This window comes from Xiphias gladius, chromosome 19, assembly GCF_016859285.1.
Source record: "Xiphias gladius isolate SHS-SW01 ecotype Sanya breed wild chromosome 19, ASM1685928v1, whole genome shotgun sequence".
NCBI lineage: Eukaryota > Metazoa > Chordata > Actinopteri > Istiophoriformes > Xiphiidae > Xiphias > Xiphias gladius.
The window spans coordinates 3,490,698-3,518,608 of NC_053418.1; the positions used below are offsets into that span (position 1 = coordinate 3,490,698).

At 43.5% G+C, this 27,911-nt stretch overlaps 1 protein-coding gene across 1 annotated transcript in view; it reads left to right on the forward strand.

Annotated features, from left to right (window-relative positions):
• LOC120804901 (protein unc-13 homolog B-like) overlaps nt 1-27,911 on the forward strand; it is a 170,117-nt gene that overhangs the window by 44,790 nt on the left and 97,416 nt on the right. Inside the window, exons 7-11 of the mRNA XM_040154625.1 lie at nt 224-297; nt 1,124-1,181; nt 2,740-2,953; nt 21,140-21,433; nt 21,729-21,816. Of these exons, the coding sequence (XP_040010559.1) occupies nt 224-297; nt 1,124-1,181; nt 2,740-2,953; nt 21,140-21,433; nt 21,729-21,816 (728 nt within the window). The remainder of the gene's footprint in view (nt 1-223; nt 298-1,123; nt 1,182-2,739; nt 2,954-21,139; nt 21,434-21,728; nt 21,817-27,911) is intronic.

The window sequence follows — 27,911 nt, forward strand, 5'->3', positions numbered from 1 at the left end:
TGGCTCGCATTCTGTCTTCTGGCACTCTCTCGGTCACCTCCTCCTCAGTCCTACCATCCGTGCCTCCATCCACCTGTCCCTCCATCCCATGCGTCCGTACTTCCTCCACTTCCCCGGCTTTCGCCGCCCTCTCTCGCACCCTCCTCCACATATTTTCTCGTCACTCTTTCAATTCTTCTCACTTTTAATCCACCCACTTCTGCTGTCCACTCCATCTGTCCAGATATCCCAGAGGACGAGGCTCAGTACTGGACCAGTAAACTGGAGCGGATCAATACCATGCGGATACATGACGAGGTAAGTCTACTTCAGAAGTCTGCTACCTGTTAATAAGTTATAAATTATGAAGCTATTAGAGATGTTAAATGGCAGCTTGCTCAGGAGTCTTAACTTCTGAGAAAACAGTGGGGAAGCCCAACTAGAACGGACTCTCTTTTTCTTCACCTTGAAAGTAGGTAGTTTGGTAGTTATATGAACCCTTGGTGTGACTTGAAACTAAACTTTTACAAGAAGTACAGGATAGTATTAATCTGGCTTTGTGTCTAACAACATGCTACGAATTATAAAAACTTTGAAACAAAACTTTTGAGATTTCAGACGCGTTATTTCTTCCTACCATGAACATTTTGCCAGAAGTTACAGGGAGCGATCTGACACGGTAACGCGTCAGTGCAAATTTTACTCCTATTTCTGCCTCCACCCGTGATTTTTCTGCAGTAGGGTGGATGCAGGATACAGCAAATGCACAACAGAGGAGAGCACCTCTCTCGTCCGTTTGTCTTTTAAAAAGAAGTCAAACTGTTGTGTTTCCTGTACAGCTGTGTTGTTCACAAGATTGCTATCGCATTTTAGCTGCAGACTCCACAGTCTGTGTGCCTCTGCAAGCATTCAGCACATCTAGTGTCACCAAGTGCTGTGACACCCTGCGCCCTTCCCAGTGCTGCTGCAGTTTGTGTCGGCTCTCTGCTGCCACCTAACGGCAAGTGGTGGCTATTGCAGCACAGGTGATCTGTTAATACTGTACTGAGCTGTGCCGGATTACTATCAGGTCTCTGTCATTCACTGATCTCTTTATATTTCCTCTCTATCTTCTCCTTTTTTTTTCATCTTTCTATTGTGGAAGTATCCACTGCAGGAAGAGGTCCAGAGAAGACGGATGGCATCTGTACCCTCCCAGTGCTGTAAGTGTTCAAGTAAAAACCCGGTAAACCACATCCATGCCATAGCACGTTCACATGAAGGCTTATACGAGTTTGTGTTTTTGCCTCCTGTGGTTGCTTCGTTCACTAACGTGTCATTCCACCCCGATGACTCTAATTTGGACATAAAGTAGTTTTTCTCCTCATTTCTTCTTGCGTGTGACAAGCAGGGAAAGAAATTTCATATCAGACACCAGACAAATGCGGATGCTTTTTTTGGCTACGACTGGTCCATTTAAAACTACTTCATTGTCAGCAATGATTTGAAGGCCCCACTTATTTCTAAAAAAAACCAAGCTTGCTGTTTGCACACTGAAGAGGATTTTTGGATGCAGCAGTTGGTTGGTGACCTGTTGAACACTGATGTGACCTCTGTGAAACTGCTTCTCCCTGTCGCTGCTTCGTTGTGTCTCTGTTCATCGCTCATGCTGGATGTGAAACTGATCCGGTCATTGCATTCTTAGTCCAGCTTCACTAAATCCCTATTCATCTCTGACTGGTATAACCATTCATCATTTCCGTCGAGCCTCACAGTTTTTGGTTGTTTTTCAGTCCCATCACATGTTACGTGCTCATTCAGCCATCAGCAGTTACAGTTACTGGTTTGACTTTTCAGTAGTGACGTTAATGTTTCTTCCTAACTTCTTTGGACACTTGCCCTCATGCCACCAGGCAGTTGGAGTTATTTTGGATGGAGTGACCAACAGAGTACGTATAACCGCCCCCCGTCTGTCCACTTCTGCATGATACAGGACTGCTTTTTACCTTATTTTCAAATAAGGGCCACTGCATGTGTGGTTGGTATCCTTTGTCTTCATTGTGTTTGAAATTTCACATTCTTGAAACCTAATACAAAGCACAAGTCCCCATTTTGTCAACATGTTTTATGTGGCATTTGAAGTTACAGTATTTGTTTCTACTAACCAAATTTATTGCTGTTAAAGTCACTGTCAGCTTGATGTTCATGCGCTTTGTAATATATGCCTACTACCACAAGAGGGAGCTATGTTCAAACTATTCATATTGTTCTGAGGTTGTCCTCACATCCAGACAAGTATCCTAACAGTCTGCTTCTTAGATTAAACCTCTGAGTAGTTGCACATCATAATGGTGCAGAAGTGACTTTTGTCAAATCACAACTTTCTGTTTCTTGCCTGCTGCATTTAACATTGTAAACCTGTGGCTCCAGCGTCTGGAAGAGTTGTTCGGAACAGCCGTGTGCTTGCCGGCCAGTTCAGTTTCTTTAAAGTTACACTTAACAAGTCTGGTTCTGGTTGTGTTGATGGCAACGGCGTGTCTGCAGTACAGAAGGAGGGTGAAGGCTGAGTGAAATGGATGTTTCACAGCAATGATGAGCAGAGCGCAGAACATTAACTATGATCTACCAGAGGCCTATTCTACCACACAAGACCACATGAGAAAGAACTCTATCTGAAAAATCTACTAGAGCTCCTATATATAAAGAAAGTCATATATGAATTAGTTTTAGAAATTATCAAGCCAGTGTTTTGCCAAAGTGTTTGCGTTGTCTTTCCCCCAGCTTTTGACGACCACGATAGCGCAGTGGACGACCGTGATAGTGACTACCGCAGTGAAACTAGCAACAGACCTCCACGGTTCCACAACACCTCCCAGACAAATTCATCAGTGCACCAGTACCCTATAGGACGCAGGGTCCAACATCAAACCCTGTCCAGGGAGTCTGACTCTATGCAAAGCTATGAGCTAGACTATAGAGAGATGAGGGGACCCAGGTAAGCACACGCCCACTCACAGACACACATAAGCAAACACACAGCTCTCCGACCTCGTCGGTGCGGTATCGCTTGAGAATAATATTCCCATGGTCACCGTGTGGCACCAAATGCACAGGTAGAGCTTGCGAATAACAGCAAATGCACTAAATTAGCTCTTGCATTATGCAGTTGGTCTGAATCAAAATACTCCCAACCTTGGGTTCTAAAATCAGTTGTATTCATGCATACGTGCTCTTTTGTTTGAGGAGTCAAGTTACCAAGAGCAGCAGAATCCAATGATAGAGGTTTTGAAACACTTGCTTATGACAAATACTACGACTGTCATTTAAAAGATCCCGTTTAAAAGCAAAACTGGCACAGCCTTAGATAGTTGCGCTCTAGCACATACAAGACCTGTAGCATTACTGTGTGCAGTAATTATTAAAGTTCGGTGTCTAATGAATTTAACACGGTTAATCTGTTGTTTATGCCAGTTTACAGATTGTTGGATATAGATTTGTTGATCGCTGAGTTGTGGCCATTGGAAAACAAAATGATTTCTGACAAAATCAGAGAAAACGCTGTGACAATCAACTAGCTAGCCTAGCAAACTGCTGCGACTTGCTTTCAGCTAACAATTGCATATGACATATGAATATTTCATGTTCATAAGCATAAGCACAACTTTTTGATTAAAACTAGGTGATTTTGCACACTATATAACAAGGTACTTTTAATTCCACATAGTTGGCTTTTTTCATTTGCTACTCCATTTCTTAACTTGCATAAATACTTTGTTTGCATGATCTGCTGCTTTTGTCTAATCCTCAATTTATCTTTCTTTCTTTTTCTTTGCATCATGTTCCACTGCTTCCTGCATGGCACTTTTATTTTTTACTTGAATCCAGGCGATCAAACAGTAAGGGCAGAGTAAGAATAATCCCTGTTGACTCAGGTATGGGTGTGGAGGATTGGGAGAATAAATATAAAGTGCCTGACTCAGGTGTCCTGGACGATTACTTGGACGCTGAGCAGAAAATTTGGGAGGACGAGGATAAAAGCATCATCTACCGGATCAGTGACAGCCCTGGTGAGTCTAAAGGCAGCAGGTTCTATCAGACAGTGGAGTGTGATGCACTATCTCCTGAGGATACGGACGAGCCGAATGGCAGGTCACACAGACAGAGGCATGGCATTGGTAGCGGAGAAGTACGGTTAGTTTATAAGGAAGCTGGAAGCTTTGAGGATGAATCGTCCCCTCCTGAAATTGATATAATTCCCTCTGTCAAACAGCTACGACAGCAAACGGACAGAGAAGGTCTGCTTTACAAGACTAGACTGTGGGCCAAAACTGCCTTAGAGGAAACGCTTGAGAGCTATGCAGCTTTTTGTGAGGAGGAGGCTGCTCAGGAAGAGGCTGCCAGGATCAGGGGGAGGAGTGAATATGGCTCAGTTGGTTCAGATGAGATGCAGTATTCTTTTGGATCTGAAGAGGAACTAGATGACCTGACATTCACTGAGGGGGATGCTAGTTATGAGTATGAAAGTTACTACTACCCTGGCAAGTATATGTCACCTTTTGGAGGACAAGGCTATTCAAGCAAAGGGAAAACTGGTCGTGGACAAGATCCTATGTTGTCTCCTGTAGAGGAGCCAAGCGATGAATATGTAGATCCAATGGATGAACTTCAGAGCTTAGTTCACTCAGTGTCTGAATACCTGGCTGTAAAAGAGGAGGAGATCAACAACTATGAGTCAATGCCGAAACCGATTAGAAGAAAACTCCCAGCACTGCCAACTGATCCTAAAGCTGTGCAACCTGTGGAGAGTAATAGCAATGAAGTCAAACCTGAAGTTAAGGAGGACAGTGCTGTTGAACAGGGCATAGCTGGAGTAAAGAATGCCATGAGTTCATTATTCAGTACAATCACAAGATCAAAGTCTACCAATGAGGTAGAAGCCTCTCCCACAACTCCATCCCCACAACCAACACAGGCAGAATCTGGTGTGTCAAAATTGCTCTCTTTGATCCCTAAAGCTAGTACTGAACCCAGAGAGACCTCTGGTACCACTGCAACGGATCCACCTACTTCCCAAGCATCACCCCAACCTGAGTCTGGCATTTCAAAGCTGCTATCGTTTATTCCCAAAAGTAGTGGTACATCCACCCCAGTAGCCATAGTTCCTCCTGCCTCTCATGAGCCCACAACAGAAAAAAAGTTTTCCCTTCAGTCTCTTTTGCCATTTCAGACCTCTGACGCCAATCAGCAAGCTGACACAACACATGTTGGCACAGAGGCACAAGGCAGTGCAACCACTGCTAACCAATCCACATCTGGGTTTGAATCCATGTTAGGAAGACTTAGTCCTCTGAGACTTTTTTCCAGTGCACCACCATCTAGGGAGCCCTCACCTCAGCCATCGGAGCAAAGAAGTGCATCTGCTGCAAGCAGTGAGTCCCAGCAAGGGTCTGTAAACAGACCTAAGAGTTCTAATAGAGAGGGCTCACAAACAGATTCACAGTTGTCAGGTGAGATGAGACCAGGTTCAGGAAGTGGATCAGTTGATATATTGCCAGATACAGGAAGTGGATCAATCGAGCTTTTACAAGAAACAGGAAGTGAGTCAGTAGAGCTTCTGCCAGAAACAGAGTCATCTGGTGAGCTACCTGATATTCAGCAAAGAAGAACTTCTGAAATATCTGAGCCAAAACCTGAAAGGAGGTCAGAGGAAACAGGATTCTTCAGTCCTTTTAAGAAATCTCTCTCTAACCTCATATCACCAGTACCTCCTGAAGACTCCTCGCAGACTGACACTAAGCCTGCAGAGGAATCATTTTTAGGCAGCAAACTCAAAATCCCATTCTTCTCTGAAAATATTTCCACAACAACCCCACCGAAAGCAGAAGGAGGTTTGCTCTCAGGCATTCTCAAGTTTGCATCAGGTGAAGATGCCAATGCCCCACCAAAGAGTCCATCCCCCAGCCTTGCGAGAGCTCCCTCTCCAAGCCGTGCTGCACTTCTTGAAAGTGTACCAAAAGGAAACACAGAAACTGGCTGGTTTTCAAACCTGTTTAAGGTAGCCCCAGGTGAACCTGCTAAAGAACCTGAAAAACCACAAATGACTCCCACTGTGACACTAACGAAACCTAGTTGTGAAACTGAGCAGCATGCTGAACAATTGGCCCCTGAAACCTCAGAGAGCACTGACCGCAGAACAGAAAAAATGTCTCAAGAACAAAGAGTGTCTGAAAAAGATCCTCACTGCATGACAGATATCCAGCCCGAAGCAGATGCTACATCTAAAGATCAAGGTCCTCCCAAGCCTGTGGAACATGCTCAAGGAATTCTTTCTGGACTGTTAAAACTAGGATCAGTGGAAGATGTGTCATCAGGCAAGAAATCCCAGGGAAGTGATAGTCACTCTCAACAGGGTGGGCTATTCTCAGGCCTATTTTCATCACCCTCACAGCCTTCTCCCCAAGCACAACAGAATTCTTCTACACAACAGTCAGGGGGACTGTTGTCTGGATTTTTAAAATTTGCCTCTGATAGTGTTTCTGCTCCTACAAATCAGTCACTATCTACATTGCCAGGAGGCCAACCTGGCCAACCTCGCCAAATTCCCACTGAAAGGCAAGGACAACCTGCTGCTGCACAGCCACCTTCTGGAGGAGTCTTATCTGGGCTCCTGAAAAAAGCTACAGACACAATGACTGGGTCTCAACCAACTCAATCCAGTCAAGAGTCGCATGCAGAAGTGGCTGACCATACAGCGAAAATAGAAGGCCCTGAACAAAACTTGAGTCAAGGGGCCGCTCCTCCTACTAAATCCACAGGGATTTTGTCAGGATTGATTAAATTGGGTTCAACAGAAGCACCTCCCCCTGACAAAGATGAACCTGACCAGCAACTTAGACGAGATGTAGTCTCAGATCAACAACCACACCAACAGCATGAACCTGATCAAACAACAGAAAAACTACCTCCTAAAGCAACAGAAACATTGCCTCAACCTAGCGGATTATTTGGGGGTTTGTTGAAACTCACAGAAACTGCCACCCAGCCACCAAAAGCACCTTTGGCTACACAATCAAATCAGCAGTCAGGTAACATGTTGTCGGGACTTTTCAACAAGATTGTGGAACCTAATCCTTCTCCATCACAGCTACAATCAGAGCCTGGTGCTCAAGAGACTTACCAAAAACCAGTGCAGCAAGCACCTCCTCAACAAGGAGGATTCTTCTCTGGTCTTTTTGGCATTGGAGGCCAAGACTCTGCTCCTGTAAACGCAGCCCAGCCCTCACAAAACCGGCCACAGGGTGGCCCATCCGGGCGGCAAACTAATCAGCAATTGGGCAATAGACAGAACCTACAACGACAAAATCAAGTCCCTTCACAACAGCCCCCCAGTAGTCCCGGAGGGATGCTTACTGGATTGTTAAACAAAATTGCAGATGCAGGCCCCCCACAGTCTTCAGCAGGGAGTCAATCAGAGCATCAACAGGCACAAAGAGCAGTTCCTAAGACGACCCAGCAACCACCTAGTCAACAGGGAGGTTTCCTCTCTGGGCTGTTTTCAACAGGACCTACTCCTCCAGCACAGCAGCAGCCACCTGTTAGTCATCCGAACCAGCATCAACCCCAACAAGGTAATAGACAACCTCTGCGGAGGCAAAACCAGATACCTACACAACCTGCTGCTTCTGCACCAGAGCAACAGCAGGGTGGGCTATTGTCTGGGCTTTTTAATAAGTTAGCATCTACTGATAATGTACCACAACAGCCCACCCTACAGACTGGGTCTAAACAGGGCAATATGTCAAACATTGTTGGACCTGGTCAGTCTGCTGGTCAACAGTCATCTCAACCCAGTCAGCAAGGAGGACTCTTGTCTGGTCTGTTTGGTCAGACATCACCTCAACAACAGCAGCCTGGCAAGACAGCAAGTCCTCAACATACAGTAAGCCAACAGCCTAGTCAAAGTGGAGGCTTGCTTTCAGGCATTCTGAAACTTGCATCTGGTGAAAATGTGCCACAGGAACAACAGTCACTCCAGCCTGCTCAGACAGGTCAACCATCTGTTAAGTCAGGGCAAAATCCAGCACAGTCTGAATCAGGGGGATTATTCTCTGACCTGTTAAACAAAATTTCAGGTACTGTGGAACAGTCATCATCACCTGCTAATCAGGTGAACACTGAAATAACACAGCAAAAACAGCAGCCACGAGCAGGACAGGGGCGACCACAGTTTCAGAGAATTAAACCAGTAGAGATGCATTCCTCCCAAGATGTGGCCACAGATAAGGATTTAAAAGGTCCAGCTCAAACAGGTTTCCTCTCAGGTCTCTTTAGTGTCACAGAGGAGCCATCATCAAAAACACAGCAGCCATCAGCCCCTCAGCTTGGGAAGGAGGAACCAAAAACCAGCACAAATAGCACATCTCCTGGTTTGTTATCCAGCATTTTCAAAACAGGCCCCAGTGACAATTGCCCTTCTGCTCCTGGAAAGGAAAGCGAAAAAGGCGTTCTTGATTGTTTACTACCAAAGAGTAAGGATGATATCCCCACAAGCACAGCAACACTCACAACTGCTGTTGTTGCAGATACCCATAAAGAACCTCTGCAATCTCAGGTTTGGCGAGACCCTACAATTACCCCAACCCAACGTTATCTTGAGGAAATTCAACGTCTCTTGTATGGAACACCGGATGAGTATGGTTACAAGGATCTTTTATACAACTTTACAGAACATGGTGTTATTCCACCAGAGCTCTATGAGCATCAGTGTCTCATAGAAGCTCTTCTGTGGCAGCAACTCAATGATTATGCCCTTGCTGAAGCCCTTACTACTCAAGTTCAGGAATGTTACCAGGCATGCCAAGGGCAAATACCGTCCACGGTTAGAGCAACACAATGGGAGAATCACACGTGGTTAAATCCCAAAGAAATGGACATCAGTGACTTCAATGTACCCTCACATCCTTGGAAGGATGCTGCTGCCCAGCTTTTCGAGAGCAGAAATCGCTTTCTTGAGCCAGACGAAGATGTTGTTTTGTTTGACATGAGTTGCAGAGAAAAGAAACCCTGGAGTAGCTGTGACCATTTGAATGATCTTGATAGGAACAGAAAACCTTGGATTGTTGGAGGAAGTGCTCTGAATCTGTCCACGGAAAAAAGAAAGACACGGTTAAGTAGATGTCAGTCGCTTACAGAATGCAGTGTACAGGAATTTAGCAAAGTAGTGGAAAAAAGTGGTGTTAGTAGGGATGTAAAAGATGAAGACTTTGGTTTGAAATCAGCAACTGAGTTTTTAAAACGACTTGCCATGAAAAAAGGTCCAATGGATTTAACACGTGGTGCTATGGATTTAAGTAGGTCTGCAGGAACTACGGGGGATACAGATGATGAAATGCTCTTTGAGAATTCTGAGTGGTATCAGCAATGGCTTTCGCTATTGGAGCAAGGGCTGTGGTGGCCAGCCGAGGCTGGAGACTGTGGATATTATGTTTATACAGATGAGGAATACATTTATTCCCTTTTAACCGACAGAGCTGGTAGACATCTCTATGCCTGTGCAGCACCAGGGAATGTGCAAGCTCTAGGAAGTATCACTGAAAACATTGCTAACATTCTGAAACAAAAGGAAAAGGACAAAGTGACCCTTTGCGGTTTTAAAATCCCCCTCTGTCCCGAGGATAAAGGCTTCTGGATACCAGGCCAGCAACAGAATAAGTTAATACTTTCAGATGCTCCCATGGACCTAACTTCCGCCCTTATAAAAGGTGAAAAAATCATGAATTTGAATTTGGAAAGCTTTTCTCAAATGTTTCAGGAATCGATATCTTCTCAAGCAGAGCAACCTGTAGACTTTACTGTGTACAAGCTTAAAAAGATCAAGGTGGAATCAGTACAAAATAGTTATAGCTACCAAGAGGAGCCAATGGAGGCAGCTGATCTTACTTTAAAGACACTAAAAGGGGGACACGGGGGGCCATACTGGAAGAATAAGGGGATACCAGATGTGCTTACACCCTCACCTGTAACTTCTCCAAGGCGCTATTCAACACAAACCTCTCCAAACAGATGTAACCCAATTCCGGAAATCAGAATTGCACATGTAGATGATACACCTGCAGATCAACCAAGACAAAAGTCAAGCTCCATATTTTCAGCTGTTGGAGAAATCATTGGAATGTCTTCTAACACCGTTGCAAGTAAAGCTGAAAAAGAGTCATCCTCAAAAGCTGCTACATCACCATCAGTGTCTAGCAAGGTTTCAGAGACTTCAAAAATTTCCAGAAATCTTCGTGAGACTCCTTCAACTTCAAAAATACCAGGACCTGTACAGGTGGGAAGGAAATTGCCTGCATCACCAGCTGTTAGTAAAGGGGACAGCTCTTCAGCTCTTCCAGCACAACCAACTTCTGTTAGGAGTTTACCCACTATATGTACCTCAGCTGTCCCCTCTGTTTCCCCACAGAGACCTCAGCTTGTAAGGCAGCCATCTCAGGCAGACAAACCCAGAGTATTGTCACAAGCAAATAAGACCACAGTCACAGGGAAGTGTTACATTAGCAAAGTCAGCAGTACTTCAGCAGTGGACCAAACATCCTCCCGGTCTCAAAAGCAGCCACAAGATTCATCCCAGGAATTTACACCACAGTTGCATATACTGAATGACTCAAATACATATAATGAAGCCTACCTCTACAACACAAAACATAACTTTGGCACTCCTACTGGCCCTCAAATAGGCAATAAAGTCCTAGATTTGACTGCCACAATTAATAAAAACAAAAATATCAAACAAAAAGATGCAAAAGATGCCAATATAGAATCTACACAAAAAGATCAAGTTGTTGACTGTACAAAGTACAAGTTTAAAAGATTCAAAGAAAAGAAGCAGATGGATAATATGGCAAATGTGGACTTGACCAAGACCATAGTTGCAGTAGATCTTACAAAACAGACTGAGGAAGATGAAGTTGAATGGCTCAATTCAGAATATTCCACTGTGGGCACATTACAGGAAAGTCCAAGAATTTCAGCTCCGAGAACACATTCACAGACCAACTGTAGGCCACCAGCATTCCAAAGTACCTCTATAACAACTCAGACGAACCAAACTGATGTTATAGACTCTGGCAAAGGTGCAATAGACATTTCATCCAAACCATCCTTTAAATTGTCTGGTGAATTATCAAGGAGTTCTGACTCTAACATTATGTTTTCAGCAACAAGCTCTTCTGTTACTCATATTTCAAGTAAAACATCAAGCCTCGATGGTGATCTCAAACACACAGTAAAAACTGGATCGATACAACCTGTACATACTTCACCTCTGGTAAGCCCTGTTATGAGAAAACAAGTGGAACCTCAGGGGCAGCAACTGCAGATGCAGAAAAGCCCATCGACAGTTACAACTGGTCTGAGACAGCAGATTCCTGTTGACTGTAAGAGAGCAATTTTTACACCTCCCTTCTATCAGACTAGTGGAAGGCAATATCAAGAGACCACTGCACCAGCAAACTCAATTAAAGCTACATTAGATATGTCTGCCAGGACGACAACTAAGCAGACTCGGCAAACTGTTGTGCCATCAAAGGATCCTGTCTGTGAGGCACTGTCATTGACAAAGAGAAAACCATTAACCTCTGAAGAGGCAGACACAAGTCCTAGTCGTCATGCATCCATTGACTTGTCATATAGAGGAGAATCACCGGAGTTTCAGGGACAAACAACAGAGTATATTCATTCAGTACCTTCTGAGGAACATCATTCTCACACTATAATGGGTAATCAGGTAAAATGTATTGTTAGGAAAGAGGAGATTCCATCTAGAAGTAGAAGGGCATCGTTACCAAGACAGCAATCTCTCTTAGTTCAGTCTTCCAAATCCCTTGAAAGTTGTAAACCACTCCAGCAAGCCACAGCACCAGCCAATACATCTATGGCCATACTAGACATGACTTCTAAATCTTCTGCCAAATTGAAGGAGGTGGTTCCGGAAGTAAGAACAGATAGCACTCTGACTGAACCTATACCACTAATGAGTGGTAAGCCAAGTGTCCGTGAACTTGCTCGAAGAAATTCTGTTGGTGTACCACTGGTTAAAGATATTCCTTCTCAAGAACCTCTTTGTGACTTCTTGATCAATTCCCATGCAAATGCACAGCAGGGGTTTGAGACTCAATGCCACTCACACTCTATTCTATATCAGCAACAATCTCAGAAAAAGAAACCTGATGTCTTTGCCAAGTCAAATCACTTACTTTCACAGTCATCAGCCACCATTCAAACTCATCAGGCATCCACTGCAACAAAACCTGTCACAGCTGTAGCACTGGATATGTCACCCAAGCCATGCCAATCCACAATGGGAACAACAACGCCAGAATATGAGTCCATTCAAAGTGAAGCAGTTTCACTTGTTAATAAGCCAAGTGCAAGAGCAGTTGCTAGAAGAGATTCTGTTGGTATTCCTTTGATAGTTGAACCAGCACCACTGGAGTCAACATGTCAGAAGCAACCTCAAACCATGATTCCTGTGCAAAAACAGCAAACCCTGGATTTAAATATTGTCTCAGTTCTGCATCAACCATTTCCCAGTAATAAGACAGTGCAATGCTCCAGTGTAAATGAGACCAATGGTATGTCACAGTCCATTATACAACCTTATCCACTCTCTACAGCTCCAGCAAACTCTGTTAAAGACACGTTAGATATGTCAACAAAGGCATGTAAATCAGACATAGTGTTAAACCATTCAGATCCAGTATCACTTGTAAGAACAAGGCCTTCTAGTTTTGCACATTCTCAAAGAGATTCAGTTGGTGTTCCACTAATTGTGGAAACACACCACTCTCAAGAGCAACCTAAAAGGCAGCAGACACTGGTAGGATGTCAAGAAAAGACGGAAAAAGTATTTGTGCACATTGAATCTCAAGAACTTGATCCAAGATCATCAGCACCTGCCAACTCCATAAAAAGCTTCTTAGACATGTCTCCAAAACCACAGCAGAAACAATCTGAATTGGCTCCTGATATCTTGCCAACTGAAGCCGTGCCATTAGTCAGAAACAAGACAACTCTAACAGGGAATAATTTTGTTGGTGTACCACTCATAGTGGAGCAATCTGTACATCAACAAGCAAGACAAGCCTTGAGTGGAGTCAACACAACTGAGACACTGCATAGGAAAATATCTACCCACCATAGTAATAAGGTCTTTTTTGATTCAGGGACCACTTACAAGGACACATACCCACACTATAAACCAGTGGACTTCTCTGCAAAAGACAGCCTAAATACAACTAACATTTCAAGTAATCACATTCAACCCGAAGACGGACAGCCCATGAATTACACTAATAACAAGGCAAAGAAAGAAATGTTTGAAAGAAAGCAAACTGAAAAGCAATTACAGAAGAAAGCATTACTGGGTATTGTTGACCTAACTGTGGATCCTCAAAACAAAATCACAGTTATCAGTCACCAAGATGCAAAGGATCTTTCCTCTCCCTCTCAGTCTCAAAGTAGTCTTTACCAGGAGCAGCAATATATACCTCCACCCACTCCTAAGGAGGTCAGAGAAGATACAGCAATTTCTCAAATCTCTCAGGAGTCATTACAATATAGGGGATATTCAACTGACAAACAGGCCACTACCCAACCTGGAATAAATTGCAGAGGGCAGTCGGGAACAGGATTGAACCCTGCCCCAGTGAATAGTTCAGTTTCTTCTTTGATACCTACTCAAAGGAAGATGCAGCCTCCTCCTCAAAATGTTGCTCCTTGGGCTATGCAGGACAGTGCATATACTATGTTCTCTCTAAATGGTGCATATCAACATGTCAGTAATGTACATGTTGAATCCAAAAAGCCTGATAATTTGCGCCCAAACATACCCCAGTTGCAAACAAAACATGCAGTCCCACAACAGCAGTACCAGCAGTCTGATATGGAAACTGGCTGGACTTCATCCATTATGTCTCAACCAAAGGCTCCAAAGTTGCAAAGACAAGATACAAGTGTTCAGCATGACATGATCCCTAGACCCAAAATTCTTATCAAGCTGAAAACTATGGACAGCTATGGGAGCACTGAGGAAAGTCCTTCAGAATGTGGAACAATTACAAGTGATGGACAGTCATTGCCCCCCCTTTCTACCCAGCAACTAAATGGTAGATCCCAAACTATTCCTACCCCACAGTCTTTGAATATTCAGCCACAGACTACTTCAGTTATTCAGCAAGCACATGATAAACACAAAACTGATCCTTCTCTACAATCTTTGGGCATACAACCTATGGAAAGCAGTGCAACTAATGATTATTATGGAAAAGAACCTCTTCAACTCTCTAAACAACCTGATCCAAGCCAATGCCCTGTCACTGTTGAGCAATATCACAGACCAACTGTACCCTCAAGTGCTGTGACTTCAATTCAGTGTGTATCAGAGGTTAGTGCACTTAGTGCATCACAACCCACCATAAAACATGACCCAATACTTGTAAAACAAGTAAAGAGTAGTTATCTGAAACAGGGCTTTGGAGATGAAATGAAAGGACCAGAGATATCTTCGGCACCAGCAGGATCAACCTCTGTCAAGGGTTTGATTTCATTATTTAGTGGTTTGGGATCACAACCCTCTGTCAGTACAAAGGCAGATGCTGTTATGCCCCACCACACTCAGATTTTGTCTACATCTGTGGATCACAGGACGCAAACTACTCCAACACAGACTCCTGCTATAAGCCATGTTGCAGCTGATGCTGAAGAGGCAACTGCCTCAGCAACACCTGTTGTTAAAATACCTGAGACAATTGCTTTAAGCCCACAAATGCCTGTTGTGTCAAGTTCCTTGCCTTGCACGCCAGCTCTTGTTAGTGACCAAATTGACTCTGCATCTAAATTACCCAATGAAGATAATGATGTGTCAAACAGGAAAAGCCCTCTGGAATCTCCAACTTCACAAATGAAATCCTTCACTGACTCTAGCCCAGTGACAATTGGAGCTGAGCTTTTAAGTAGTGTGAGTCCTCAAACATCCCCTGTGATATCTCCTGTGGCCTCTCCCTCCAGTGAGTCACCAGTCTATGATTTCAAGTTTACATCTATTTCTCAAGACTATCAGCAACCAGAGGAAACACCAAATGTAAGCCCAGCAAGGGAGACACCACTGAAAGAATTTCTCCCTCCTTCTCCACTAGCTGAACCACCAGATACCATGCCAGCCAAAGGAATTCTAAGTAAAGGCAGTTCAGAAGAAATTTCAGAAACACTGTCAGAGGTTGCATCTGTATCTGAAACAGACATGTCACAGCAGCAAAGTACAGAGGAAACCAAACAAACTGTATCCACAGAAACTGTCAATACCAATACTAGATCTGGTGAGGTGTCTTCTGTAGCTAACATATCACAGGATAAAATTAGCCATCCAAGGTCAATCTATATTGGCATTAATTGCTCAGAAGCACCTCCTGTTGATATGGATCGAAAATCTTATGTTAGACTGCCCCATATTTTTGTCTCAGCAGCAAGTTCACCAGAAGAAGAGACAAATGAACAGGAGCTCAATGAATATAGCAAACCTCAAATCACAGAAGTCGGTGCTTCTGAAGATACTGGTCCCAGTGTAGTAAGACAACCAGACTGTAAGGAATCTTTATCATCTGTTGTTGTTGCACAGTCTGATATATCTGAAGATGCTAGGGATGCAGAAATCAGGACCACAGAGGCATTTGTTGAATCAGAGCAGAACAAGACCTACTTACCAAAGATGTCACCTACACTGACTACAGCAGATTGTAAGCATGCAGATGAACATGACTCACAGCACATCCTGACCAAGAAAAGCTCAACCACAGAAGCCACCCTATCAGAGGCTGAAGTAAAAGCAGAGACCATTGAGGCCTGTGAGTCACCACTTGAGCTGCCTTCCAAGGATAAAAAATCAACAACTTCAGACATAACACCAGAAGTAGTTAAGCCTCTCAGTGAACTGGCTTGCCAGGTTGAAAACACAACTTTAGTGCTAGCACCACCAGAAGTTGATGAAACTCTTGAAGAGTTAGCCAACAATAGTGAAAGCCCATCTTCAGATGTTGTATTACCTGAAGAAGTTCAGTCTCTTAATAAGTTGTCGCAAAAAGAATTATATTCAGCGTCAGATGTAGAAGCACCTGGAGGAGTCCAGCAGCTTCATGACAAAACTGAAGGCGTTGTCACCGTATCTGCCCCAGAGCGCAGTCTTGTCAAACCTCCAACAGAGGAACTCATACCCTCCAAGGAGGATAGTGTAGATGTCAAGGTTGATCAGCCTGAGACTGAAAAGCCTAATGAACAACCAGGAAAAGGCTTTAGTGGCACCAGTGAAACTCCACAGCAGATGTCCTCCCAAACTGGATTATCAATACTTGGTGGCATTCTTCCTGGCTCATCTACCAAAGACACTCCTGGCACAGGGTTACTCTCAATGTTTGGTGTGTCAAATGCCCCATCGTCACCTGGATCCAAAGAGCCACCCCTACCAACCCCACAAGAGCCCCAGGGAAAAGGCTTATTCTCTATGTTTGGTGGATCCAGTAATCAGCCATTATCTGGCCCAAGAGGTCCAACCATTGGAAGTGTGCGGCCTAGAGGTCCTCCTCCCAAAGAACCTCCAGGCAAAGGCCTGTTTTCCATGTTTGGTGCATCTGCACCTCAGCAACCACCCAGTCCCAGAGGTCATCCTCGTGGTACCGCCACGCCAAGAGGACCTTCCACTGGATCTTCTTTCTTTGGTGGCATCCTCCCAGGTTCCACACCACACAAAGATACCTCTGGTGCAGGGTTGTTTTCCAAGTTCGGAGGTCTTAGTGCTCAGTCCCAAACTGGACCTAGAATAACCACACCAGGACCAACAGTTACACCACCAGGAACCAGAGTTTCAGAGCCCCCAGGAAAAGGACTGTTCTCTATGTTTGGTGGACAAAACCAGCAAGCACCAGAAGCACATCCTGCAGATTCTAAACCACCTGAGTCAGAGGGTGTTTTCAAAGTCTCCTCTGTGTTTTCACTTGGTGGGACTTCTGATGGTAACAAATCTAAAACTGGGTTTGGCCTTTTTGGAATGTCTTTCTTGGAGGAATCCAAAACAGAGACAGAAATAATTGTTCCATTGAAGGAACAGTTAGCCTCAGAACAAACCAAACCACCATATACAAAAGATTTTTCAGAAGAAGCAAAGGAACACATTGTTGAGGCCATGGAAAATGTACCCTCTGAGCCTCTTTCTACATCATCAGTTAAGGTGGACCTCCAAGTAGAAAAGGCATGCCAGGATGTTCAAGATTCAACCCTGGACATCACTCAAAATACCACTGAAAATTCTGTTCCCCTAACAGATCCACATCTAGCGGTAGACATAATAGCCACAATGCAACATGTCTCTGGTGATGAAAATACCTCTGTTGTGGTTGAAGCTTCTATCACAGATGCACCAAATTTGACCAGTAATCTACTGGAGAGAGAGACACTACAGGACCAACAAGCTTCAAAACTAGTAAGTGGGGAACAGTCAAACATCCAAAAAGAAGCCATCAAAAACCCATCCGCAGGAAGTGACAATATACAGATGCCAGAAAGTGTTACAGATGATATTGACAAAAACACAAGATCAGATGTGGAATGTGTGGAAGCTGTTGCTGAAGGAGAGAGTACGATTCCAGAGATAGAAAAACAAACTGAAGAGCCACAGAGAGTTGGTAGAGAAGAACAAACAGCTGTTTCAGAGATGGAAAAATCATCTGAGGAGCCTTTGGAAGTTGCTGTTGAAGAAAAAACAGCAGTTGCAGATGTGGAAAAATCATCTGAGGAGCCTTTGGAAGTCACTGGTGAAGAAAAAACAGCAGTTGAACAGGTGGAAAAATTAACTAAGGAACCTTTAAAAGTTGTTGGTGATGAACAAGCAGCTGTTGCACATATAGAAAAAGCTACTGAAGAGGAAACTGTAATCGATTCAGTGATTGCAGTTACAGAGAAATCTACTGTAGAATCCGCGGTGTGTGCAATTACAACAGAGACTGCAGTTTCACAATCAGACAAATCCATTGAAGAAGACTTGAAATCTATATCTGAAGAGACTTCAAAGGAACCAAGTGAGGCAAAATTACAGCTTGTTGAAGCTAGTACAGAACCTGCACATGGATTACAGAAACCCTCTGAAAGTAATTCTGTTGCAGGAGTCTCATCAACATATCAAGAAAACACTGTTGGTACCAACTCACCAGAAATCATGAGATCTCAACCTGTGGGGCCTCTGAAAGGTCCCTCATTGGGACCTACAAGTCCTCCACCACAGCCCAGGATAGGCATGGCCAGGACACCTGGGCCACCAGGACAAAGAATGGGAGCACCAAGAATGGGAGGGCCACGAATGGGGGGGCCAAGAATGGCAGGACCAAGGATGGCTGGACCAAGGCAGCCAGTACCTCAGAAGCCCCCTGAACAAGCTCCATTTTCTGGCTTTATGTCTATGTTTTCTACCCAAAATGCCCCAAGTAAATCAACAACTGTTGGTGGATTTTTTTCAAGTTCACCTGGTTCACTTTTTGGATCATCACCTGCTCCTCGTCAGCCACAACAACAACAACAACAACAGCAGCAGCAGCCGCAGAAAAGCTTTTTTGGTCTTCCAAGTAGCATTGCTACAGAATCCCTTACCAGTGACCTATTTGGTATATTTAAAGGTCCTGAGACAACAAAATCTGAGGAACCTCAACAGTCTGGCACAAAGTCTGGAAAATCAGATAATTTTGCAAACACAACAGTCTTTGAGAGTGCTGAAAAGAAAGATACAGAGAGGACACCTTTATCTGAGGATGGACATGTTAAAAGTACTGAGGACTCTGAGGTCCCTGAAAAGGGGTTAGTGGAGGAGGCAGAACGAACAGACAAAACAGAGGGAGAAGAAAGTTCTCTGACCGAATCCACCAGGAAAACTGCTTTCCCTGAGAAAGAAGCAGAGGATGATGAGTCTGCTAAGCATTTTGAGGGGCCAGGTTCTGCAGTGCCTGACAAAGCTGGACCACCTCCAGCCCCTGAAACCAAAGGCACGTCTGAAATACCAGGTCTGACTGCCCCTAAATTTGGTTTTATGTCTATAGCTGCTGAAGGTACATCATCTATTGGATCCCTTTTTTCCACCACTCCATCTCCTGCCACCGGTGCGAAGGCACCACAGCTACAACAGACAGATGGTGGTCTCTTCTCTGGTTTCAGAAGCCTTTCAGCTGGTATTTTCCAGGATGAAAAGCCAGCTGGAAAGGAAGAACCATCATCTGCTTCATCTGTGTTTGGCGTGAAACTTGGTTCAATGTTTGGGAACTCTGACCCTTACAAAACTGAATCCATCCCTCCTGTGGTCAAAGCCCAACCTCAGCCTCAAAGTCCAATACCTACAGATGAATTTTGTGAGCCAGAGTCTGAAAAACTTTCCAGAGGTTCTGGAGAAACTGAAAGTGCAGATGCCAGTGATACAGAAGGACCAACAGAAACTTCAAAAACAGGAAGCTGTGACACTTTAGCACAGTCACTGCAGTCTGGCCTCCCCTCTCACTCGGTTTCCCTAGCAGAAGGTTTGGATAAACCCCAGTTAAAGATCACTCCATGTGAAGTAGATAAGAGTGAAGTTGACACTCCTGACACCATGCATGCAGATTTGGGCACAGAGCGACCAAAGGACCTGTTGACAAAGGAAGCTGTGAAAAGGCTAGTGCAATTTGCATGATAAATGGCATTGTTCATTTATCATTCTAATGTAGAAAAATGTATAGCATCTTTCCTGCCCTTCCTTTCCCATTTTTATTTGGACCACATTTGATGTCAGCAGTTCTGTAGTTGCTGTATTTTTCCTTTTCCCATCCCACAACTTAAGCTAAGCATAAGATTGATTTAGACATTTAGGTCAAGGAAATTAATTTCTTGTTTAGGATACATGTATCATGCACATAACTAGAAATACAAATCATTTAGTGAAAATCTGACATTTTAAGTTTGATGATCAAAGCCATAGGAAAGGAAATGATCACCTCTGCTTGGAAGGTCCTCACCATTATGTGTAAATGCACTGGAGCTATTTTGTACATACAGCACCTAAGTAATAGCTTCCCTGACAGTGATGGAAGTGCAGTGAATGAAGAAACCAATGGTCTTTATTTATTAGCTTTTCACTTGTGAGGCATGTATAAAGCCCCTCCTTCCTCTGTCCCCTGCAGTCCTCTGAATTATTCTCGGAGCCTCAGCCAATTTGTTTATATGAATCAAACTCTGATAGATTTATGATGGTGTGGCAGCGCACACCATTGAGGCAGGCTGGACACGGGAATAAAAGGAACGGTGAGAAGTAATTTGGCCTGCCCCCAAGACAAAGTAAATCATGCCAGTTAAAGCATGGAGCCACTTTCCTCGTTAGCAGTCTCAATCGTCCAACAGCTACACAGTACTCTCCCATTCAGTCAGCCACTTATGATTTTTATCAGCCAGGTTAAGTGCTCTAACAGGATTTTTAACCTTTTAGTTTTAATCTGATTAAAAGGTTGAAGAATAATGTGCATTTGTCATTGTACGGTCTATATATTAGTAGATCCTGTAAATCTACTATATTAGAAATAGGTGAATTAAAAAGGTTAATTCTTTATTCTGCACTCGCACTTAGGCTTTTAGACAGAACCTTCAAAGCTGAGAAAACGTGTAATAGCTGGTATCATTAACAACATGCTGACACCGCCGTTAACTTGCATCCTGACCACATATCTTTGAGATGGGTATGGACCACCAGCCTACCTTACTGAACTCCTTTTCCTTGTTTTGGAACAACCTCCTATTTGTATCTGATAATTCTAAGTTTCCTTTTACCCTTAGTTTTAGCCCCAGTTCTTGTTTTGTAATGAAATTGAATTCTTTCATTCCAAACTCAAATGTCTTCCATTCAAAGTTGAATCTGCCCTTTTTTGAATCAAAGTACACAAAAATTAATTTTCTTCAATAATAATTTTATAATAATATTATCTATGTTTTGGAAAAACACATGAATTTGAATGAGTAATTTCCTAAATACTAAATTTTGGAATAAAACATTTGATTTTAAATAGTGGTTCATTAGTTACATGTTGCATTCCCTAATTACCACAGTATAAATAACAATGTCATTCCCTTACAGTCCACCGGACAGCAGTCGGTTTGATTCATCGGGCAACCTCAGCCCGGCCAGCTCCCAGCTCAGCTCTGAACCCGAGGAGCGGCAAGGTCCCGAGTCCTGCCACCCCAGCGGCACTCATCCCCCTCTCCATAGCCAGCCATCTACCTGGGACGAGCGAGAAGAGGAGGAGGAGGAGGAGAAAGAGCTGCATCCACTACCTGAGCCTGGTTCAAACAAAGATTCGAAGGACTCCTCGGTCATCCTGCCCAAACCAATCTTGGACAACCACGATAACAAGACTCAGACTAAAATCTGGTATGTAAAAAAATTTAGACATCTAGGTTTGCATTTTGAAGTAAAAAAATTATTTTAAGAATGCAGATGTGTTAGCTTGGCTATTTCATTTAACACAGTCTTTAGAGTTGGCTGGTGCGAAGACAATGAGGGACTATGTACTTGTTGGTGCACTAGAAACTCCTACTAGATGTACGGGCAGCTTGCAGTGAAGCTGTTTGTATGTAAAAAAACAAAAAGCCTGATTTAATTTTGATGCCATCTTCTTTTCCCTTTGAAACTATTGATCTCTTTGCTTTATCTTCATTGTCTGCAGTTTGTTCGAAGATGGCCGTCCACCCTGCTCTCCGTCCAGAGTCCGCTGGCTAAAAGCATACAACAAAGTGAGAGTACAGCTCCTGGAGGTAGGAAGACTCACTCTCCCTGCCCACCTTGACTACTCTCTCTGTCTGTTTCTATTTCTACCACAGTCGCACACACACACACACACACACACACACACACACACACACACACACACACACACACACGCTCATGAGAAAATCAATTGAAATCAGTAAAATCCCATTCATAGATGCAGATATACAGGCACACGAACATTGCTGTTATTTTCTCTCTCCTCTCTAATGTAATGATACTTTCTCTACTTCTTTTTCCCGATGGGTTGGTTGAGTTTCCGGTCGTGCCACAGCAATTTGCACCAATTTTGTGCTCCTTAAGGATTTCTGCTTTGATCTGGAAGCCCCCCTTTTGGTGTGGGTTCCTTCAGATTTGGCAATCCCTCAAAGTTTATATTACCAACCAGCTGGGGGTGGTTTACAGTTGACTGCGGTGTTGGGGTCTGTGTATGTCCCGCAAATGTTACAGTTATACGTGTCTTATCTGTTGGTTTTTCTTCTTCCTTTCTCTTTTCTCTTTGTTCTTTTTTTGTTTTGTTTTAGTGTCTATTTTGAATATCTCATTGTGTAAACTAATTTTCTAAAACTTGTGTCTGCATGAAGCAATTGGTGTGGCTAAGTTTTTCTGCCTTCACCCAACCTTACCTCAAGTCATTCCATTGTAATACGCCCCTGGAGGTGCGTCTTTGTTTTTTCAGTTTAGGCTGTGTGTACACATGATAAGAACAGCGGATGGAGAAAACAAAAGAAAATATTAAAACTATACAGATGAAAAAAAAAAAAAAGACTTAATAGTAAATAAGGGAAATAATCATGTTACATTGTGTATAAGCCTGTGAATGTGACACATGTGCACTTGACATCTGAGAAAATGAAAGAAGAATGAGTTTCATTTTCAAAGAGGGCACATGATCTTGAAGCGCCTTGTTTTGTAGGGGAGCAGGATTAAACAGTGATGTTTTTTTTTAACACTGGCCTCTAACTGAGATGCCACAAGTCTGTTATAGTCCTCGAACTTCACACCGAACCCTCACCTGCTTGTTTTTCATAACTTGAACTGAATAAGCCTCTGCATGTAAACGTAAATCCTACGGCGGTAATGTTGTTCATCCAACCTCTTATTCACGTTTCGTATCACTACATCGGACGTCCACCTCAAATACTGGTATATTTATTCTTGCAGAGCACAGATGATGCCGTTGTTCATTCGTTGCATCTACGGCACGAAATTTGCAAAGATGCAAAACTAGGGTCCTCAGACAGGAAAGAATGCGGCTGAGACGAAAAACGAATCCGTCTCAAGGACGTCAAGGGAAACCAGGGGATAAAACCTTGTGTACATCTGGGCAAACTCACAAATTTGGTTATTTTTTTTTTTTTTTTGTCACCTCTGAGGACATTGCATTGACTTACATTCATTCCTTGGAGGTTCAGTCTAACCTCAACCCTATTAACCCTGAAGTAATTGGTTTGTGATGACCGGTGTTTTGTACCCAGATGAGCGATAAGTCCTCACAATGTGATTAATGCAAATTTACCCAGTCACACATACCACAGTCAGCCAAGCATCGATTACATCCTGTTCGAACACCGAGTGTTACCCCCGCTGCCTCTCCCGTTGGCTTCTCTTGTCGTGATTGCTCCTATCTATTTATCTCTGATTACCTTTCAGCCCAGACCCATGTCTCCTTCTTTTCCTTTGCGCTCCCAGACCCCTTTTTTCACACCTAAAATCCACTCTCATGTCCATTTCTGTTTAACGTTAGAAACCCGTCGAGATGGGGTTTTAAAAATGTCATCGTTTTTCAAGGAGCGGAAGGAAACAAATGAAGCGCGGAAAGGAATTAAATCTCGAGAGTGGCTGGCTGTTGTCAGATTGCTGATATGGAAACATGGACTGACAAATGCCACAAGCTTAATTCAGCTGAACCACAGATTAATAGGGAGACAAGTGGGTGCATGGCCCTGCGTTGATAAGCATCCACCTTGCCGAAGTGTCCCTGTAATCTGACCTACCAGGCGGGGGGGGCTCTGAGAAAAGAGAATTTCTCTGCAGGGACCAATAAAGTTTTAAATTATTTATTACTCAGCTGCCAAGCACGACTCTCTGTCCGCTTAAACAATAAACCTGGTGGGCTGTCTTGTCATGAATCCCATCCCTCTTTTCTAAACAAATCCTTCTCAAGAGGCAAATATCAGGGCGCCTCAGACAAGTGGCTGCTCTGTTATGAGACCGAATGGGATGTTTTCAAGGTGACGGGTCAAGGACGCAGAAATGGCAGCGTATAGAACCAAGAAGGGGCTCTCGAGGTGCCTGTTTGTCTGGGTTAGAAGCAAAAGTACCCAAACTGCTACCAGAACTGCCTGGTACCAGTAGAAGTGCAAATAAAAGAGTTAATTGTTCTCATTTGTTGAAAATTAACTACCATACTCACAGGGATATATTAAATAAGAATTAGCGTCTCTTTACTATGCTCTAAAAAGTCAAATAACAGTTATACAGTGGCACGGCAAAAAATTGTGTATAAAATGCAGTCTAAGGCGTTGCCGCGTAGGACTGTAAAATATGGGAGAAGGGAAATGGAAAGTAATACAAATAGCAGCTGAAATTGATTTATTAGTGCCGACTGAGCACAGCGGCTGTAAAATAATGTCTAGGAGAAACAGGAACATAAAGAGTAGCAGAGAGAGAGAGAGAGAGAAACTTTTACCATTCTTATCACGAATACAAGATGAACACACGAGACAAAAGACGAGGGTACGGCTTCAGGAGAGCATCCTCAGGCCCAGAGGATCCTGGACCGTGGTCTTGCAATGGGACTAAGATCGTCTTTGCATTAAGATACAGTAGCATATCATTTTTTTTTACGTTGTTTTACCTCACTGCTCCTGACAGTCTCCGTGAATCTTCTTCGCTCACAACAGGTCTCAACCAGCGCGTTACGATTGATGCAGCCAACCATTTCATCAGCAAGCACTCGAGGCCTATTAACGTGTGTCGAAAGAGTTTAAACGTGGAGGCCTTTTAAAGGGGCACTCCACCCATTCTACACAAGATAAGTTGACTCATCACTACTAGGACTTCTCAGCCTGTGAAAGTGATTTGTATAATGTAACTCGTGAGGGAGCTTTCTGAGGAAAATAATCACGGCTTTATCATCACGCTCATCTGGGTTTGGGCTTGAGGATTCACATTTTTTTACCAGAAATCCAGTGTTACAAATTGGGTTTGTGTAGTTTGAAAGAGTCAAAGCATTTGCCAGGCAGGGAGGGTTTGTTGAAAGTGGTCACTGAGTTGCATTATGGGAAGTGTAGGATTCAGGGTTTAGGAGCTTGTGAGGCTTTCTCTACCTCTGCTGGATCAATTCAGACAAATATGTCTCTTGTCTCTCCTTTGTCCCCCCGTTAATTCTGTCCCTGGTCATTTTGTAGAGCTAACTTAGATTTTTTGCTCAGTTGCACTTCCAAAACACTGTTTTTCTCCTCAGCGGCAGACAAAAACTTGCTGTTACGCTCCACATGTCCATGACACCTCTTAAATAGGCTCAGGTTTTACACCAAACGGTATTCTACATTCAGTTTCATGTGAAAGTTTACATTTAAATGTTGAAATCGCAATAAGACCTGATGTTTCAAACGGAGACGTTGCACCGTCACCGTTGCAGAGATTTTCGTTTTGAGTAGAAGTTCTGACAACAGGTCCTACCGGTGCAATAGTTGTCAGCGTTCCAGTGTTCGTCTAGAAGCCACAAACGCTCAGCAGCAGTATTTTATACAAACTGTCAGGAACGAGCTCTACGGTAGAATGGCTCGGAGGATATGAAAATGGTCATAATTTTATGATGAGGTGGAAAAGGAGACTGGAACAACAGGGGATTTAACTGCTGCTTCAACAGCATGTAAATCAGCTATTTCAGTTACATCATTTACAACATTACAACTTTTACTTTTTGACCAAATTTAACGGGTTTTCACATCACTGCCTAGATGTCTTTTGACCTTTGAAATTACCAAACAGGCGCGTGAATATAAAAAATACAGAATAGAGAAGGTTTCTAATCTCTGACCACTCACTGCTTTATCTTCATACTTTGTTTCAGAAGCCAGGAGATACTGGAGATGTTTGAAAGAAGTTGAGTGATGCCTTGGTGCATATCTGTCCATACAATGTGAATGTTAGCCCGACCATTTTTCTGTGACTTGGAGCAGAGAAGTCACGCAGCCAGCATCCCTTTTTTCGAAATGATGCCAAAGTAATTACAACACTAGTGAACAAAAATTCTCTCTGAAGCACGGTGTGGTTACATGGAACTCATCAGCCCACTGTTAAGCCGACCTTTGAAATCCCCCTCGCATGTTTGGGAAAGTTATCGCTGCCATTTCTGACTTTTCAGAGTTACAGCAGACTTTTTGAAATATGCAGTGTGACTTTAATAAACCAGTGTGCAGCCCTTGCTATCCTTAACACGACCCATAAATCTTTCTATCTATCTTGGAGTCTCTCAACTGGGTCAGTGTCGGCCTCTATCCAGATACACTGAGCCTCAGCGTGTACCGCACTTTTTGATTCACCGCCCGAAAAGGAAGAAAAACATCTCCGTTTCTTTGCTGAAACAATTTCGGAAATGAATTCCCTTTCCTGCAACAGGGGTAAAGATTTTTAAATTGCAATCTCATACGACAAATTCAGCATGAGGAATAATCAGCGTGCCTTTCCTCCACGTGTAGGTGTCAGTCATAACAAGGTTGTGTAATGCTACCGGTGTTGTCTTAAATCGACACACAGGAAAAACCTACATCCCCGCCAGTGTTACTGACGTTTGGGAGGAGTAGGATGAAGCCAGGTTTATCCCCATAAAGACGAAAATAGTCTTTTTTTATTTTATTTTTTTGTCTCTGTAGCAGGCATTGCACCATGGCAACGATGTGGCATTTCTATGGAAACACAACCTCGCATTTGTCAGTGATTAAGGTGGCGTCGCTGTAGCTGACGGCAGGTGTGTGTGCTTGAGCTGAAATAGTACATACTCCACTACATATACTACATATCTTCGTGTGTGTATAACATACTGGAAGTTAAGCTTTCGTCGGCTACGTGTTGACTGTACAAAACCGCCCTGGAGCACAAACTGTCCAGAAAAGTCATCGTCTTTACGTGCGATGGCTGTCACTGGTTATCCCACCGCTTTCGTGATCTGCAGATTGACGGACGGAGTTTGAATTTCGATCCATGTCTCTTTTCTAGCAACATATTGCCAGGTTTAGACAATGTTTGCTGAGCCGGAAGGATCGTCTGATGTTCAGACCGCTGCCCGCGGTGCTGAACCGCAGCCTTCGCGCATTCTCCCTCTCGGAAGACATATTGTGTCTTTGACACATGCGGCGGCTTTGCATCTCAGAGGAGTTTTCAGTGTTGTCAAATATTTGGGTAGTAAGTGTTTTTGTGACAAGGCAAACACACCGTCAGTAATGTCATGTAATGGGCGAAAACTAGAAAAAAAAAATCCTGACATCTCATAATCAGGTTCTAATACCACCACGGTAGCGTTAAAAGAAGGTCCTGTCTACCCTAATATCAGGACGGCAACAGCAACGATTCAGGACTCGTAAGGGGGAAAACGAACTAGAAGCCAATTCAACCAAACTATACAGTGGATGTTTGAAAACACCCTCATGTAAAGAAATGATGTGTCTTTTCATCCATTTTCCAGTCGCTTTAATAACAGTTTTATTTCCCTTAAAAAAAAACAACCTCATTTGTCCGTAAAAAGGTCCTAGTTCACATGCCTGACAGAACTGAGGCATGAGCTGAGATAGAGGAGGCAACTAAGGGATATTACACATGACCCGAAAAGTGGGGCGATGGCTCTGTCTGAAGACAGAGTTAGAAGACAGAGCGGGGAAAGGAAGGGAAGGCGTGGAAGAAAGAGAAGAAGGGAGGCATCAAAATCCTAGACAGACCATTATCACGTCCTCATGCGCGGCTTCAGTGCTTTTGAATCAACAAATGTCAAACCAGTACAGGTTGTCTCTGTGCTTTTAAAAAGTTCTCTGTAATGATCCGACGAAGCAGGATTCCTCTTTGTCATCTTCTCCTCTGT